This window comes from Anser anser (assembly GCF_964211835.1).
Source record: "Anser anser genome assembly, chromosome: 2".
In the NCBI taxonomy this organism is placed as follows: Eukaryota; Metazoa; Chordata; class Aves; order Anseriformes; family Anatidae; genus Anser; species Anser anser.
The window spans coordinates 148,575,470-148,593,423 of record NC_139721.1 but is presented as its reverse complement, the minus strand read 5'-3'; the positions used below and the strand labels follow the sequence as shown (position 1 = coordinate 148,593,423).

Here is a 17,954-nt window from a genome sequence, read left to right as displayed (position 1 = left end):
GGGTTTAAGTTTAATAACGTAAGGACTGCGGGCTCAGGAGCACCGGAAGCCCAACACCACATCTCCACACACACACCCAGACCCCATGGCGGCCCCCGCGCATGCGCGGCGCGGGCACCGTCGCCCATGGAGGCTCCCCCACGGCCCATGCGCGGCGCGGGGCCTTGCGGCCCGCCGCGCTTGCCGTAGGGCGGGCCGTACCAACCGCCTCCCCTCCGGCGGGGGGGGGCGCGGCCGGAAAACCTCGGTGTGCCGGGAGCCGCCACCCGCCGCCCATCCTGCCGGCGGCGGGGCGAGCCCGGGAGCGAACGGCGGCGACAGGCGGCGGGGCGGGGCGGGTGAGGCGGCGGAGGGAGGGAGGCGAGCGGAGGCAGCGGGGCCGCGCCTCACCCCGGCCCCGTCAGTGGCGGCGGCCGGCGGCGGGGCGGGGCGGGGCGCGAGCGGCTGGGTAATGGCAGCGCCGTGAGGACGGGGCGCGGGGCAGGGACCGCGGCCGCGCGGCGGGGAGCGGGGAGGGGGGCGCGCGCGCGAGGCGCGTGCTCGGGGCCGCCAGGTAAAGGCCGGGCCGGGCGCGCCCCCGCCGCGCTGAGGGGACGGGGCCACGGCTCGGGGCGGGGGGCGGCGGGGCCGGGCCGCGGGAGGGAGCCGGGCTCCCACCCCCCCTTCCCCGCCCGCTGCCCCCCTGAGGGGGTCCCGGGGCAGCGCCCCCGGCTCGGGGGGCTCGGGGGGGGCCCCGCTGGGCGTTCCCCGGGCCGGGCCCTGTGGGGAGGGAGCGGCGGGGCCCGGCCCCGCCTGGTTTCGGTTTTGGTTGGGTGCCCGGGGCGGGGAGAGCAGGGCCGGGGGGGGGGGTTTGGGGTCGGGGCCGCCGTGCTGGGGGCTCCCTGCCCGGGCTGAGAGGGGGGCGGACGGGGGGCATCCGCTCCTCGTCCCCGCGTGTGAAGGCGTGCCAGCGCCGGCTGCCCGCCGCGGGGCTGGTAATGGTCGCGTAGGGCTCCCAGCCCCTCGGTAGCGTGCACCCCGGGGTAGGCGTTCGGCTCTGGTGTAACCTTTACCACCGAGGTAAATGTATCAGGACCGCCGAGTAGATATATCAGGACGGCGTGCAGCACCGCGGGGCGCTTAGCGCTCTGAGGTGGTAAGCTTGGACCGCTAGCACCCAAAACCCCGGTGTTGTACACAAAAACTTACACCGGGTTTGTCAACGCGTTCGTAAAAGTTAGGTTCATATTGGCTTAAAAGTTGTAAGAGGTTACCAGGCTCTAGTCAGCTCTATCTTAAGCTGTTTAACCCCGAATACTTATATGCTTACAGGGGTGCGCAGTGTTTTGCATGTTACATGTTTGGCTGACCCTAAATACAATGTTACTGGTCCTGTGGGATGTATTGTAGGGAAGAATTTTTCTTCAGCCTTCCTTCCTCCCCTCGGTTTTGCTTATCTTTGAAGGAGTGCCTGTTTAGTTAGAGATACCAAGTGCATGTTTTAGAGAGAAAAGCCTGTAACATGTAACATTCAATTAAGTGTAACTTCATTAACACAAGTGCTTCTTGGGATTCTTAAAGGTTTTATGGACCATGAAAACTTCTTGGCATCATCTGAAAATGTTCTTGCGTTTACTAGAAGATTAACGTTAAAGCTTTTAGAAAAATACTTTTTTTTTTCTTGTAAAAGAGAGCTTTGAAGTTGTTTACTTCTACTGAAGTTCATGTTTCTTTGAAACATGCATCAGTTTGTGTTTTTCAGTTTACCTTTGGTGGATATCTGTTTATTTTGTCAATTCTCATTGATTTTTTTGCGTAACACATTCCAACCTGTATATGGCAGTAGGAGAAGACTTTTATTTCCCAAAGCGATAATAGCCATGTTGCAAATACACCAACTTACATGTTACTGTTGAACTGAGAAGTATTTATGCATCATAGAATTATTAAGGTTGGAAGAGACCTTCAAGATCATCTGGTCCAACCATCGCTTACTGATTTTTATTTCTTCTGCTGGGAAAAAAAAAAAAATCCTGCTCATAATGCCCAGGATAATACCACTTCCTTGATATTATTTGCTATTCTTTTTTTTTTTTAGGAAATCAAAGCAAACGTAGGTAGTAAATTGATTACACTTCAAATGGAAGTTGTTGTATTGCAGGGAGAGGAAAACAGCCTTCTGAGGTTCCGGAGTTTACAGCAGTTAAGGAGCTTGGTTAACTAGTCAGGGTAACATTTTGCAGATACAAGGTGTAGAAGCTGCCTTTGACATGATTATTATTTTCTTTAATCTGAGAAGCTGCGTATCCTGCAGTTTGAAAGAAGTTGTGTGCCTGAGGAAAAAATACAAAGCCAGTAGGGTTAAGGGAGTAAGTTGGTTGGATAACCACCTTTTCAATGTATTTTTTGCTTCTTTACCTTGTAGACATGTCTCCATGCTAAAAGTCTGTCACTATCTTTTTTTTTTCCTTCTGACCATGAAAATGTGGGAATCAAGTGAGAAGTCACCTGCCCATCTAAATAAAATGGGAATAGGAATCTTATTCCTGTTCTTTATCTTATGATGCTATCCTTCTGAGCAGGATCTAGGCTCGCTCTGTGCATGGAGTGTCACACGTCAGCTCCTTGCTGGGTTGGGTGCATGGGACAGAGGCAAATGGGAACACAGAAAGAAGAGGCCTTCACAGTTTTTTGTCTTTCTCAGGACCTCTCTTCTGAATTCTATTACTCTTCTCCTAGCTTTATTTCAGTAATTTATTTTTTTGTTTGTTTCAATAAATCTCCAAGTATTTTTACGTGAATTTATTAACATGACTTCTGTATTTTCAAGCCACGTTTTATTTGAAGGAGTTCACTGTTTGTCGTGCTGCACAGAGCAATAAGCTGCGCAAGCTGTGCATACTGCTCTGTGTTAAGTGTTTTCTTTTTGTCATCTTGATCAAAGCTTTTGGGTTTTGTGGCTTTTCAAATATAACGCCAACAAACGTTTCATGAAAGCTTGAGGTGAACGTTGGCTACGAGCTGACAACAGTAATTTCAGATAAACTGCTAATCTGTTGAGTGTGCTTCTGCTCAAAGTTCCCTCAGCTACTGAGAAGCTGAAGCAGTCTTTGTGTAAAAGTGACCAAAGGCATGCAGAAAAGTCAGTTTCTTCATATGGTGCTGTTGAATGGACATCTCTGTAAGGTGATGAGCTTTGAGGCGTGGTGGTGTTAGATAAACTGGTGTTCCGTTGTAGGCTACTCGTGCAGCATTAGTGTTCCTTCCTTAATGTTAAAAATCAGGGCTTAAGAGCTTGATTTTGGGGGGAGGAGGGAGGCACCTTTCATGTTGCTGTGCTGATGTGTTGCAGCAGTATATACACTTTAAACTGAAAAAATCAAATGAGATGTATTCTTTTCAATTATTGTGCAGCGTTGCCTGATATGTTTAATTCTTCTGCAGATTAACACTAAAGCCCCACAATGTCCCTGAAACCACGAGTAGTTGACTTTGATGAAACATGGAACAAACTTCTAACAACAATTAAAGCTGTTGTTATGTTGGATTATGTTGAAAGAGCGACGTGGAACGACCGCTTCTCGTATCCTTTAAGTGCCAATCCTGATATGGTTGTGTGATGTGCTTAGCATGGAGCAAGCCTGCGCTGTGTGACAGTGTCAGTGGTCTTGATCAGGAGTGCGTTTTCAGGTAGTACCAGATGTTAAGCTCATGAGTCAGTGGAGACTGAGTTTTTGCTCGTTTCTACCATCAATATTTAGCTTGTGCTATAGTTGTTCACAAATGCTCATGCATCAATTTCCCCTATTGTAATAACGATTCTTTCTTATATGTTTAAGTGTGTGTGTTGTGAGGGGAGCATCTAAGACAGAGAATTAATCTTTAAACTTTGCTGGCGGTAGAGGTGAGATTGTTTTTGTTTTGCTTAAACACATCTCCATCTTCTTTGTACTTCTAAGTATGCTGTTAAACATTTCTGTAGCCAGGGTTTATAGAAAAGCCTTCTTTTCTGCCACTGTTATAGCTCCCTGGTCCTGAATAGTTAAGAGTGATTATTTTCAACATAGATTTCAAGCTGTGATCGTACAGGCTTACAGTTCAAGTTATAACTGCACAAGTGATATTGTTGTAGTGAAAGGTTTGTATTTTACACATAAAGTGGGCTTGTAATAAGGTCTGTTTCAGTGAACTTCTTTTTTTGCAGCAATAAAGCTGTGCCCTGTGTCTGCGCATTCATTACCCTTGTCAGTAGGGTGAATAATGAGAGAAGTTTTGGAGGCTCATAGCTGCTCCCAGGCAATCTGACTGAGTTGGATTTGATTATAAGGTGGAAGAATGGTTTAGACTTGTTTATCAGTTTTTTTAAATTTCTGCTGGGTGAAAAAGGAAGCTTCCAAGAGAACTCTTAGGTATAAGTTATTACAGTGTGACCTCGTTCTTTGTGCAGGAGCTGGGCTCTAAAGCCTCTTCTCTTTCTGAACGTGTTACTGTTTCTTAGACTTGTTTTCAGTTTGCCTCTGACTTTGAGTTTGTGTATGTAAATATATAAAATTGTAGTTGCTCATAGACCACGTAGAATATGGTTATGCGGTTGTATGGTGCAATAATCTTTAAGTGGCTCTTTCATTTGAAAACTTTTAATTAATTTCTGGGGGCATGACTCTTCGCCTTGTCTTTGAGTCAAGTTCAAACAACACCAAAACATTGGTGACTTTTTTCGTTAATTAGATGTGCGCTCCCATGCTTACAGGTAGTGCTGTAGTAATTCTTTCTAAGCAGATTTTAAGAACCACTCGTTTCAGTCTTTAACAAGTTAACTTGTGTAGTGTAAAACTAACCATTTTAACAAGGGCACCCAAAGTGGATTTTATATTCAGAATAGTTGAATGAGATGTTGGATTGATTCCTCGTCATACTTCTCCACTTAGAACTTCTTATGTTGGGACCTTGTACGCAGGTCTGCTCTTTGATCCTCTTTTGGGATTTGCTTCAGTTGCTTGAGCATCAGGAGGCGAACGCTTGGGAATAGCAGACTCAGGAAGCAGTCTGGGAAGAATCATTTGGCAAGTAATTCTTTGAGAGATGAGAGTAAAGCATGGCGTTGTTAAATTCCTGGGAAGGTGGCACTGTTACTGCCTAATTTGGCACAGTCAGGAGCCTTTTGGAGTATTCTCCATGGCAGACTGGTAGTTACAGAGCCCCTCAGGCCAACCTTAAATGCGGATTGGTACTTTTGCTACATTACCCAAGCTGTATGTTTTAACATGAACTGGTGACTGAGTCTTGAACAACTCAGTGAAACTGGTAGCTCTTCTGTACAGCTAGCGTGGAAGATTTTTCTTGTATTTTAAATGTGTTTTTTTTTTTTAATCTGAGATGTTATTAATAAGTTTGAAATGCCAAGTCTTCCTACAGTGTATCTTCTTGTTCTGTGATAGCTCTTTACTCTCTGCCAAATTTAATTTAATTGGAGTAACGTGTTTCTAAACATCTAGAGGGATTTTAAAATTGGTGTATGTATCTGACCTCTTCATAGACCTGACTTAAAAATGGGTGAGGAAATGCTGGTTGTTTACTCTATTCTTCTTGCTGCTTAATAAGCATAACGAAGAGATGACTAATAGCTTTGCACAATGTGTTAATCCAGGCTGTTTTATTGATTATAGTACCAGGTGATCAGCGTACTCCCTCTGTAGTCGCAACAATGACATAAAGAATGAGCTACAGCAGAGGAATGTGACTTCAGTCTGCAGCACTGTTCTCAGAAGTGATTGCTTTCTCTTATGCGCTGCTTGAGACAGCTGAGGTCAGGCGCAGTACACAGGCTAGCAGTCTTTTAGGGCTGAGAAGCTTTGCAATGTGCAGATTCATCTTCTAGAACTAATTCTTGCATCATTACTTTCCCAAAACTCAAATATAGTGTTTTCTTTGTAACTTTGATAATAATTTTATTGTTAAACCTGGCTCATCTTTAAACTTAGCTAATACCTCGAAATGCTAGAATGGCAGGGAGCTGAGAGCCCTAACTGTGTAAGGGTTAAAGAATCTTCTGGAAAAGATCACCTGAAAGACCATATGTCACTGTATTTAAACTGTGAGTCATCTCCAGCCACCTTTGACCTTCAGATCTCCTCACCGGTTCTCTGTGGAAACAAGTGATTCTGGAGATGTTTCATTGTCCACTAAAAAGCGACAGTTACAAATCTCTACTTGAGATATTATTTATAAGAATTTGGTTATTACGAATGCCTAATACAAATTTTAAGACTTTGCTTCTAACTGTTCGGTTGGCTAGGGTGTGTTCTTTAAGTTAAGAGGCTGATCGAGTTGAATAGGGAGTGGTAGTTTAGAACTTTGATAACTGTACTTTGATAACTGCTGTCTAACAGTTGGACTTTTTTGGACAGGTAGAACGTCAGGATCTTCCTGTAATTGTCTTGGTGTTTTTTCAGCTGGAGAACTGATCGTTCCACCAGCCATACTGGCTGCAGATACAGAAGTATTTTAGATGAATGCTGATTTTCACTTTCAGATAATCATATCTATCTGTAGATGGTAAATAAGTGGTAGCCATGTCAGTGTGGGGCTGTCAGAAGTTCCAGGATCCGAGCCCTAATGTTCCCTCAGCTTCCACTACTTAAAACAGAGATATTGATTATTGAAGCTGAAAACTTGCTCTTTGCAAATCAGGGATTAGAGAAACTTCAGAAAAAGATCGATTTAATCACACACACAAAAAAAATAAAATTAAAACCTCTAAAATGTGGGTGGGTAGTTTATGTAAACTTTAAATTCTGTTGATGAGTTTTCATACTTTAAGCAGATACAAGCCTTGACTCCTAACCCAGAGACATTTATGCTTTGTGTGTGGCCTATCCTGAACCTCTTGGAGAGAGACTTTATACTGAGACTAAAATTTTTTTGGAAAATCATGTACGCCATTTGCACAAGGTAACCTATACAGTTAATGATGTGTGTGTGGCTATTGCTTGTCCTTTTTTGACTTCAGGGTGGGTTTTTGTTTTGTTCACGTGAAGTTGTGTATATTTTCTGAGGTAAAATCAGAGGTGTCAGTGTTCTGGCACCAGAATATACATCTATGAGAGAGACAGATGTCTGTATGCATCACAGACTTACTTTTCAAGCCAACAACAAATGCATACAATTTGTAATATGTTCATTCTTCTCTGTTCACTGCTTATAATCAAATGAGTTACAGAAAGGTCTTCATTTTCAGAATGTGTTAATAGTTTGTCATTAGCTGTCTGTTTAATGTAAAACTACTCCAGCGTCTTGAAAACCGACTGTGTATACTCTAAGAAAGAAAAGTGCTTGAGAGGGGAGGAAGTAATGACAAATTATTTATTATGACGTATAACAGTACTTCTATACCAATATAGCTGTAAATTAGTTTAGGTGTCTTACATGATGACACAGAAATTCAACAGAATCGTGATTTATCACGCTGCATATATAGGATGGATGAACAGTATCTCCTTGTGCATCAGTAAAAAGAGTTAAACTAGATGCCTGCCTCTCTTTGGTGTCTGTATAGGGAGTGAAGAGCTGCAAGTTCTGGCCAGCACTGCTGAGTGGCGTATTGCTGGTTTTTCAACCTAAGTACCTGTATGTTTGACAGCATAGGCTAGACACCTTAATAGGTAGTTCCACTGGTTGCAGGGAGGCTACCTCTGATGCTTTGACAGACTAAATCAGTTCACAAAACTGGCAGACAACTCAGTCACAAAGTTGTTTCTCAGTTATTTAGTGAGCTGAACGAGCTCACTTAGGACACTCAGGCACACTAGAAGCTGTGGGAAGGAGTGGAAAGCATACATCCAGTTCTTGGAAGTGGCTACCCATCATTTGTCTTTGAAATAATTTTGAAAAATCTTTGTGAAATTCATACTACAGAGGAAAGCACTCTTGATTCTATCTGGCCTACTGGCTTTCCTTTTATATTGTTGTGGAACAAGCTTTGTTGCGGCTTGAGACAGTTTAAAATTGCATTCTGGAGCTAAATTCCTAGGATCTTGTCTGCCTCCACAAATCATACAATTTAGATTTAAACAAATTAGTTAAACTATATTCGTCTGAAATACTATTATATTTTGAGAACTTTAGTATACCAACAACTTCTCAGGTAATAAATGGCTGATGTTCCAAAAAATTTGGGCCTAGCTTTACAGAATTTAAGATGTGTATAAGTTTGCATATACCTGTGCTTTGTTAAAGTTGTTTTATTCCAGGATTATTGGTGAGTATGAGGGTTTTTCAAATGAGTAATGCATACTGATTTTAAATAGTTACAGTGAGTGAGGCAACTCCCCCAGTGTGCATGTGGTTGCATGGGTTTAAAATTAGTTCATGTCAGTGGAGAAGTAGTTATGTGAGTTATCCACCAGCATATGCTGAGAATATGAACAGTGCTTGTTCAAGCCAGTGCTTCTGTAAGGACAAATAGAAAATTAACGTATTATAGAGGTTGTCATTGTAAAACACAAAATAAAACAACTTCTGCTGTTGTAGTTAACTTATCAAAACTTCTAAGTAATATTTGGTAGTTTTCAGGTCATTGCAAAAATGTTATTTTGACTGTTGTTGAAGCTTAGGTGTGGTCTTAGTTTTGCATCTGTGGTTGTTCTAAAACAGTAATCCTGTTACAACTTTCAATTTATACTATTTTCTTACTAATTTTACCTGTGTGTGTGTGTGCACCTGTACGCACCTGTCTTCCTTCACAGAGAGTTCTGGAATCTGAAGAACAAGTACTGGTTATGTATCACAGATACTGGGAAGAGTATAGCAAAGGAGCAGACTATATGGACTGCTTATACAGGTAAGTTTTGCAAATGAGTTGTTAAACTTTTGAGATTATTACTGGGATCTACATATTAAACTGAAGAATGTTTAAAGAGAGCAAGAGGTGTATATGCCCCAGGTGAGTTTTGGAGAAAATGTAGTTATAGCAGCAGAACGTAAGAAAACAGGAATAATGCTCCAACAGTTTTTTTTGTGTACTGCTCCTTACCACTAAAGTAATTATCCAAGATTATTCCTACAATTCTGTTATTACTAGTATAGCCTACTTTAGTTGTTTCTGATGTTCCAGTGCCAAATATGTCAGCGCTAACGAGCTCTGTAGTGAAGCAGCTTGTAATACTCGGTATTTTTCTACATGATGGCATTGTACTGAAGCGTCCTGTTGAACCAGCATGGTTTATTTCAAACCTTGGCCATGTACCTTGGCAAAAAACATACCTCTCCCTTCTAGAAGAGCCTTTCTCACAAGGCTAAGTACTGTTGGGGTCTTATCAGGTGGATGTTAAGGCTACAGGTCTTAGAGACAATGAACATCTTTCTTTACTCCTTACAGAGAGTTTCAGAAGCTGATAGACTCTATACAGAAAATAAATTTTACTTTTTTAAAAAAAATAAATTATAGCCAAGTCTGCAAATAAAAATACAGCTGGTCCCTTTTATTTTTGTACTTTTAATGTTGCCTGAATTGTGAGTGTGTTTCTTTGCTACTAGTGATAGCTTAAGCATATAAAACCGGCTCCTGCATGAACTGACAGAATTGTAACTATATTGAGATGTTTTTAGATATACTAGGATTTGAATTTCAGTTCCAGTCTGGCTGCAGTTTGAACATACTAGTGTCCATTATGCTTGTGATACCCAGCAAGTAAATATAACTTATGAGGTACTGCTAATATTGTGTTTGGTAACATGAGACAATATGATTTAAGGATTTACAAAGAGCTTCAAGACCTTTACCACTACTCTAGCAGAACTGTTTGTTACCTTGAAGAATCTGTTAAATGACCTCTAGGAGACTGGGAATGGATGTGCTGGAGTCTCACATAATTGGAGGGTTGATACGGGGCGGGGGGTGGGGGGAAGTTCCATTTAGTGTGTAGGAATCTCATTGATTCTGCTTTGTGTAACAGTTTTATCTGAGCTCTTGGGTGCTTCTGGTCCTAAACCAACAAATTAAAATACTTTTCCAGCAGTGTGCACCTGCTTTCTTGTTTTACTTCTAAACAACCTAGGGCTTGCTTTTCTGTAACAGTTACTGTGCATACAAACACACCTGTAAGTATATATAAGGTCAGTAACTGTGTAATGATATTCAGTGATGACAAATTTTTAAACTGTGTAGTTAATTTCATGTCAGCTCTGTCTATTCTAACTCTTCTCTGTCTGTTCTAACTCTTCAGACTTTGCATATAGTATTTTGGTCCAGAAAAATTACTTAACATTAGATAATTTGTTGGAAATAATTTTACCTTAAAGTTTAGTGGAGTGCTTTGTATCTTCTTTCCTTCTTTTGAGATTGAGTTTTGTCATGTAGTATCTTTGAAAAGTCTATAAAGGGTATGACTTTGTGGAAGTATGACTGTATGTTCTATGATAAAACACACCTTGTAATGGGAACTGAAAGACACTCTTAAGTGAAGGCAATAAATAATTCAGGCCTTGATTAGTAGAGTCATAATAGCTTTCATGCGTTGGAAGCACTTCATTAAGTGTTATGTCACTCTTTCATTTTCCAAGAAAATGTTTTTGCTGAAAATACCTTTGAAGACCATAAATTGATATTCTGTTTTTATAAACTAGTTGGAGTTGTTTTCTTGTGTTCCTGCTCTCAAGAAGGTAGCATAAGTTAGTTAACTCCAGTTTTATCCCAGGATCTAATTTGTATAATTCTTTCAGCAATGAAAATTAATTGATCCAAAGTTAATAGATCCAAAGGTAATAAAGATAATAGATCCAAAGTTAATAATATTTTTTAAATAGGTACCTTTAAAATTTAAGTAGGCTTGCATGTCTTCTTAATCCTTCTACTTTGATAGATAATATTTGAAATACTACTAAAATGTGGTTGATATATTTATTTCTTCTCCCACCCCTCCTGGCTGTGTTTTCCTAAGGAAACAAATTTGAATTCAATTTGAAAAATTCAAATCCCACACACACTTGACTTAACCCAAGATGATAAAACTGATGGAATAAGGAGCACTTGATGTTGACTAAACTGTAGGGTTTGATTTATTATTAGCAGATTAACAATAGACAAAAGCGGTGCTAGACATTGACACTTACCTGTGTCATGGTGCTGTAACTGTTTTCACAGGTAATTGTACAAATTCTGTTTCGTGTATCATTATTTCAAACAACTGAGGGGGTTTCATACCCAGCAAATTGATTTTCATTTAAATGGTTGTTTGCTTTTTTCTAAATATCAGTTTTTGCTTTGTTCCATCTTGTCTTTTTTGTAGCATTTGTAATGATACCAGCATATTCATCTGTAGTAATTTTTAGGTCTTCAGCCTTATCTGGATCTTTTTCTCACTTTACATGAGATATCTTGCAACCCCTAAGTAACCCATCACATAATTCAAACTGACGTTAGTTCCAGTCCCTTCTCTTGTTTTTTAAGTGTTAAGAGGCTGCTGTTCTTAGTCCTTCTTACTAGATATGTAACTTAATAAATACGGGAAAGATTTAAACAATAAGTCCTTTCAGCTTTTCAAACCTAACTTGAACAATATTTTTCTATTGAGATTTCAACTGAAAGGACTGCCTTCATTTTAAGCTATAGCATTTTGTAGCCTTTGGAAGATTACTTCCACGTCAGGTATGTATTAATGATCTCATCGTCTTGTTACAACTGTTGAAGTCACAACATTTTTATTATCTGCAGTGCTTTGTCATGTTGAAGTGGCTTTCATTTATTAGCTAATGCTCCAATTGTGATTAGATGACTTAACCCTGTTTTACAGGTCTGTCAACCAGTGAATAGTTCATCTGTGCTTAAAAGTGAATCAGAACAGATAGGATTATGAAAATTTCGAGTGCTAAGAACTTGTATATCTGTATTGCTAGATGCATTAAAGCATCCTGCTTGTATAAAGCAGAGTGGTTCTGCTGCTTTTAGTGTAACTCTCATGAAGAATGTTTTCACTGAAACATGTAATGGTGACTTTTCCTTTAAAAAAAAAAAACACTAGGTCTAAAGGAACTTCTGAAGGTCACCCAGTTCAACCTTATGTTTGGAGTAGGACTAACTTCAAAGGTATACTAGGTTGCATAAGGCTTTGTTGAGTTGAATTCTGAGCTCCTACAGGGACAGAGATTTTGCAACTTTCTGTGCATCATACTTATACTCTCATTCTAAGAAATTTTCCCACGTGTTTGGTGTGCATTGTTTCTTGTCTTTCCTCTATGCTCCTCAGAGGAGAGTTTATCTTCATCTTTGGTATGTCTCGTGCTGAGGAAGTCACCGTCCCTGGGGGTGTTTAAGGAAAGGTTGGATGTGGTGCTTAGGGATGTGGTTTAGTGGGTGATACTGGTGGTAGGGGGACGGTTGGACCAGATGATCTTGGAGGTCTTTTCCAACCTTAATGATTCTATTTCATTGGGCTTTCTCTGGACTCCCACTTGTCAACCTCTGTTATATTTGGGTACTTGAAACTCAAGCCAACATTCCAGGTGTGCTCTGGACAGCGCTGATGGAACAATGGCATCCCTCCACTTGCTGGTGACTCTCTTGCTGATGTCGCAAAGGAAGTGGTTAATTGTCAACGCTGCGATGGCAATTTGCTGACTTAGTGTCCACCCACAATGCTGTCTGCATCTGGTCCCCAGGTGGATTTAGCACCGCTGACCCCTGCCTTTCCAGTCTGACAGGTCACCCGCCTTGTAGTCCATGATCCAGCCTCTTCCTGTGTGGTTACAATGATACTATAAAAGGCTTTGTGGATAGCTACACCAAAGGTAAATAAAATCCACTGCTCTCCCCTCATCCACAGTCCCATTTCATCCTATTTCAAGTTACTCAGGTGTGATTTGCAATTGGTAAATCAGTGCTAGCTGTTCCCAGTTGCTTTCTTATCTTGTAACTAGAAATGACTTTCAAGCGTTCTCTGCTATTTTCCCAGGGACTGAGGTGTGACTTTGGTGGAGTTCCCCAGATCCTTCTGCCTTTTTCTTTTTTTTTTTAAATCATTAGGTGTTGCCCCTGATTGTCGTAGACTTTCAGACATGATAGTGTGTGACCTTGCAGTGGTGTTCCCTACCTCCCTCGGGACACTCCTGTACACCCCCTTTGCTATCACAGACTTAGTCATGTCGAGCTTCTGTTTAAGTCCCTAGTTTGTTGCTGTATTGCATTTCCAGCTCAAGAGGTAAAACCTCCTTAAGGAATGAGTGCAAGTAACCCTTTCTTTATATATAAAATTTTGAATATTTTATTTTTAAAATTTGACTGTTTATTCTGACACCAGTAGTAGGTGTTTCTGGTGTTTTTTTGACAGTTCTGTCATGTTAACTGAAAAGATAGAAAAAAAAGTGTTTTTTCTTAGAAAAGAGTGTGTAAAGACTTTTTCAAGTGTTTTGTGGGCTTTAGAATAATTTATGTTCAAAGAACCCTTTCCCACTTTTTGTTTTGTTGTTGACTGGGGTGACAGTCGAGATAAAAAAAAAAAAACAAACTTCTTGGATCTTGGAGATTTTTCCTTTTTCAAAAAGCAGAAATATCAAGAATGAAATTTTTGGTTTTAAGCATAAGTGCATATGAAAGCGCATGCAAATCATCGAAAGCATTAATAAGATTGCTATGTGCTGCTGTACAGTAATGTACCCCTTTATAATTTTGCCATGTACTTAGTAAATGTATATGCCTATATGTTCAGTAGCTTGCAAAGCAGTTTATTTGTTAAATAAATAAATAAATCATTCTTCTGAAACTATCTATAATAATTAGGACTAATTAGTTATGGCTTTAATTGCCTCCTATGCCTCAGAACAGTGGATGGTATTGTCGTGTAGGCTCTTTATCCATTTATCCATGAGCACTTGCAACAATTTGTGAAAATTGTTCACATTGTTGCACTTCTGATGCAAATTTCTTAAAGCAATTTCTTCAGCACTTGATTGAGTTTATTTCTGTATACTGTCCTGCTGAGCTCATGTGCCATTTTGAGGATCAGTATAGAAAACAGTTCTCGAAGTAGCTGCTTGTCTTATTTGCCAGTTAAGTGTGAAAACTAGGGTTGGTACTTTAAACTGAAAACGGAGAGATCGAGCTAGAACTATTTTCTTTCTTTTTAATTTAGAGGAATGATTGACAATTGGTCATAAATAGTATTTCATTGTCAATTAACATGTTTTTCCTTGCACAGATTTTACTTATTTTGCACCCTAGAGGATGCTGCTTAAGGTTAAAATATGTAATATGTAAGTGGGGGCAAGTTCGGAGGAAAAAAAAAAACCATTACTCAAAAGTTTCTTCCATACGTTTGGAGAGCTTTTGGGAAGGAAATAACCTGAACAGGAAGGGTTCACTGTTTTTGCTTAAAGAAGTATGGTACTTCTAGAAATGTGTTGTTCTGTGGTGTCCTGTCATGGGTGGACAAAGATTTAATGAAGGTAAACTTTTTCGGATTTATGATGGAGAACATAGAAAATTACAAGGAGTTGTCTTGAGACGGGTACAGTCTTGGGTTTATTATATTCGGGCTAAATTTCACAACGTCTATTTTGCCAATGCTAATATTTGTTTCTTATCCAGGAGTGTGCAATTCAAATCACTAAACCCACGTAACATGTTTAAAGAAAAAATATGTATGTTCAACTAATCCTTCTGACAAGGCTTTGCAAAGTCTGTATCCGCAAGGACATTGCGTGTTATTGTGATTTGGAAACATTGATTTGGGAATGTGGTCGCTGTATTTAGAACAGGGATCTCTGGATAGATTGTTGCCCTTGGTTGATCTAAAAATACCAAATACATGAAAGTTTCCATGTAACCTGGCAGTCTGTCCCAGTAATTAGATACCCTTCTAATTGTTAAATTAATGTTTGCAGTTTAATTTTTTGCTAAAATTCTTAAAGGACTTATCTGTTGAATTATCGGGTGCCTTTAATCTGAAAAATTTTGCTCCAAAATGTGTGTGTATTTACTGGACACTTTCCTGACATTAACTGGTAATTCAGATGGGAACACTGGCTTTCAGTATTCCACTGTCAAATAGGTGATGGTTTTAAATGACTCCTGTAACACTTTTGGAACTGTTTTAACCTTTTTCTGGAGTGAAATATTTCAGAGGGTGTGTTTTGAGGTTTGGGTACTGAAAAGTATATTGCTTCGCTAACACTGTGAAAGGAAACAAACCTTAAAGTTTTTTTGTTCTTTTGTTTCGTTTTTACATTTTTCTTTATTAGATAATATAGCATAAGCCTGCATAGGTGTACTCTCAAATAGTTGAGCCTGAAGCTGTGTGGTCAGGTACTCCAAATTTTCACCTGAAAGTTGTATCTCAATAGCAGTAAGAGTCTGTGGGTATTTTCTGCTATTATCAATTTGTACCTAGTCCTTGTCTCTGAAGTAAGTTACTGATGAACCTCACGGGTTGTCTTCTACAAGTAAGAAATGCAGATTAAGTATTTTGAGTAGTTATTCAAGGTGAAAAATGGCTTATCGCTTCAGTGGAGAGGATGATGTGAGATTATACTGTTTGCACATCTTTTTCAGTTATTTGCTTGTGCTGGGAGCTGATGGTGAGATAAGTGGAAGGGAAATAGAGGCAAGTTTGTTCTCAGTATTTCTGAGCTGTTCTCGAAAGAGTGGTTCTGCCTGTCTGCTTCTTTCCACCTCTTTTTTGGTGAATTAGATAGGTCTGCAAAGAAGTACTTCATCTTGGTTAAACTCATCTATTTACTTGTGGTTACACTAGTTTTAAGTTTAATCAATTGCCTGGTCTGCGATTGTTGAGAAGGCATGTGCTGTGAATAGGCAGAGCATAGGACTTTTTCCTTTTAAGCTGGCTAAAAAAGCAAGTAGTATGGTACCGGCTGACTTTCCCCCATGTAACAAAAATGAGGAACGTGCCTGCTTAAGGCCTACTAAGGCCTAACTGTTCTGCATGTCCACACACGCTTTACGTGAAGTGGTGGGACTGGAGCCTTCCACAGAGACTAGTACTTGAAAATTTATGATGGTGATTGATGGTAGCAGTGTGGGTTTTGGTACTCTGTGGGGTCTGAAAGGAGATTAGCCCACTGTTTTCCAGTTTGTCACCACTGCGGTATCACCAGTCTTCATTCTTTGTATGCTGGTGGCTAAATTCTTTCAAGTTTGGAGGTTTCTGTAGTGTGTTTCTCCTTGTCTTTCTTGCTCGTCATTTACCTTCCTACCCAAAGCGTTCAGACACCGCTAGCCTGGTACAGCCTCTGAAATCAGCATCCCTTAAAAGTGCTTTGGTAATCGGGCTCTCTTCGGTGTCTGAAACCAGGCATCTTAGAACTACTAAATGGATATGACATTTTAAGTTTTCTTAGTTAGCTCATTTAAGCAAGAACATAGATATTTTAAGTGTAGTTATGAGAAATGATATTAGAAAATTCTAATACCATTTCTAATTCTAATTAGAAAATCTTCAGGAGAGGGAGAACGGTTCTGTTTGAAAATGCTACTGTATTCCTTCTTGAGGAATATTGAGAATTAAGATGGATGTTTTATCAGGTCTTGTGCAAAAGCCGTTTTCTGTTCTTTCTAAAAACTATGCATATGATAATAAATATCGAATCCTAAAATAAAAAATAATTTTAAAAGGTATTTATAACATTTCTTCTATATAACTGTTCATGAGGTTAATTTATGCATGTTCTTCTCTTCTCTTTAAAATTTATGATACAGCTATTTGCTAGTTGCAGTTACCATGATCTGAGGGAGGGATGTTACCTAACAAATTGACCGTGTTAAAATTGACGTTATTTTTGGATTGCTTCCCAGAAAAAAAAATCAAAATACTGAAAGGAGCACATATCTATAGCACATATCTATGGCAAGTGAATGTGCGTGAGTCTTAATCTTTGAATCGTCCACGCAGTTCCACTATAAGAAGGATTTAATCTCAAAATGACAGGCATTTTTTCTCAGCAGATTTTGTTGCTGAGTACTACTGGAAGGGCCATTTAGATTCCCCCGAAGTGCTTCTAGTTCACCTTTGTCAACAAAACAGTTGGAGTTCAGCATACATGAGAACATAGTTTTGAATACTAGCAGGAAAACAAATGCAAATTGAATTGATTTAGCCTGTCAGTCTTTTATTCTAGATTATAGTTCATTGTACATTGTGCTACGTGTTGCCTTGGCTGAGGCAATGGAGTTTTCAATAATTCAATGTAACTTTCAAGTGGTTCTCATAATCATTGATTTTTAGGATGTAGCTTTTTGTTGTTATAAGCATTCCCCTTTGGGATGCTGAAGCTAGCCAGGATTGCGTAAACTATGTATTTTTCCGAAGTAGAAAATGTATTCTTAATTTAAATAGATGATGACGTCTGTGGAGTAGTAAAAATAAGAATAATTGCATAAATCATTGTACCTGAAGTACAGTGAAACAGATGGTGTTTTAGACTGAGAGCAATGCAAAGTAATAAGCAGAATAGGTAGAAAACACATTTTACTTTAAAGGGGGGGGGGGGGGTGCAAAAAAAAATGATACTTGGGAACTTTCTTCTACACTTTCTGTGGATCCTTACACAAGTATATTGCTTGCCAAGAAAATGCTGAGAGAGATCTATCAGACTAATATCTCAATTACTACCGCAGTACTGCTTTAACATGATATAAGGTTCTTCGATATTCAAGTCATCTGTATTTTAAGAACTTTCAACAGATAACCACTTTTAACCAATATCATGGCTATCTTTTGTGATGTAGAAGACATTCCAGAATTCCAAATTTATTTTTAAAAACTAATAGCTCAATTTTTTCCATATTTTGATTAGAATGTGTTTATTTGTATAGGTACCTCAATACACAGTTTATTAAGAAGAACAAATTGACAGAAGCTGATCTTCAGTATGGCTATGGAGGGGTGGATATGAACGAACCATTGATGGAAATAGGAGAGGTAGGTATCTCCGAATATCAACTGCGTTCAGCTGCACTACAAGCACAG

General features: G+C 39.9%; 2 protein-coding genes across 6 annotated transcripts in view; one reads left to right on the top strand and one right to left on the bottom strand.

Annotated features, from left to right (window-relative positions):
• The window catches only part of CREM (cAMP responsive element modulator), a 65,191-nt gene that overhangs the window by 43,873 nt on the left and 3,364 nt on the right, over nt 1-17,954 (bottom strand). The window lies entirely within an intron of this gene.
• CUL2 (cullin 2) overlaps nt 181-17,954 on the top strand; it is a 49,881-nt gene continuing 32,107 nt past the window's right edge. For 2 of the 5 annotated variants that reach the window (XM_083827335.1, XM_083827333.1), the window contains exons 1-5: nt 328-448; nt 3,424-3,562; nt 6,828-6,930; nt 8,724-8,818; nt 17,801-17,906. In XM_083827335.1, coding sequence (XP_083683461.1) covers nt 3,444-3,562; nt 6,828-6,930; nt 8,724-8,818; nt 17,801-17,906 — 423 coding nt within the window. In that variant the 5' untranslated portion in view covers nt 328-448; nt 3,424-3,443. Of the gene's footprint in view, nt 554-3,423; nt 3,563-6,827; nt 6,931-8,723; nt 8,819-17,800; nt 17,907-17,954 lie in introns of all 5 variants that reach the window. The other 3 variants (XM_083827332.1, XM_083827334.1, XM_083827336.1) reach the window with 3 other exon arrangements.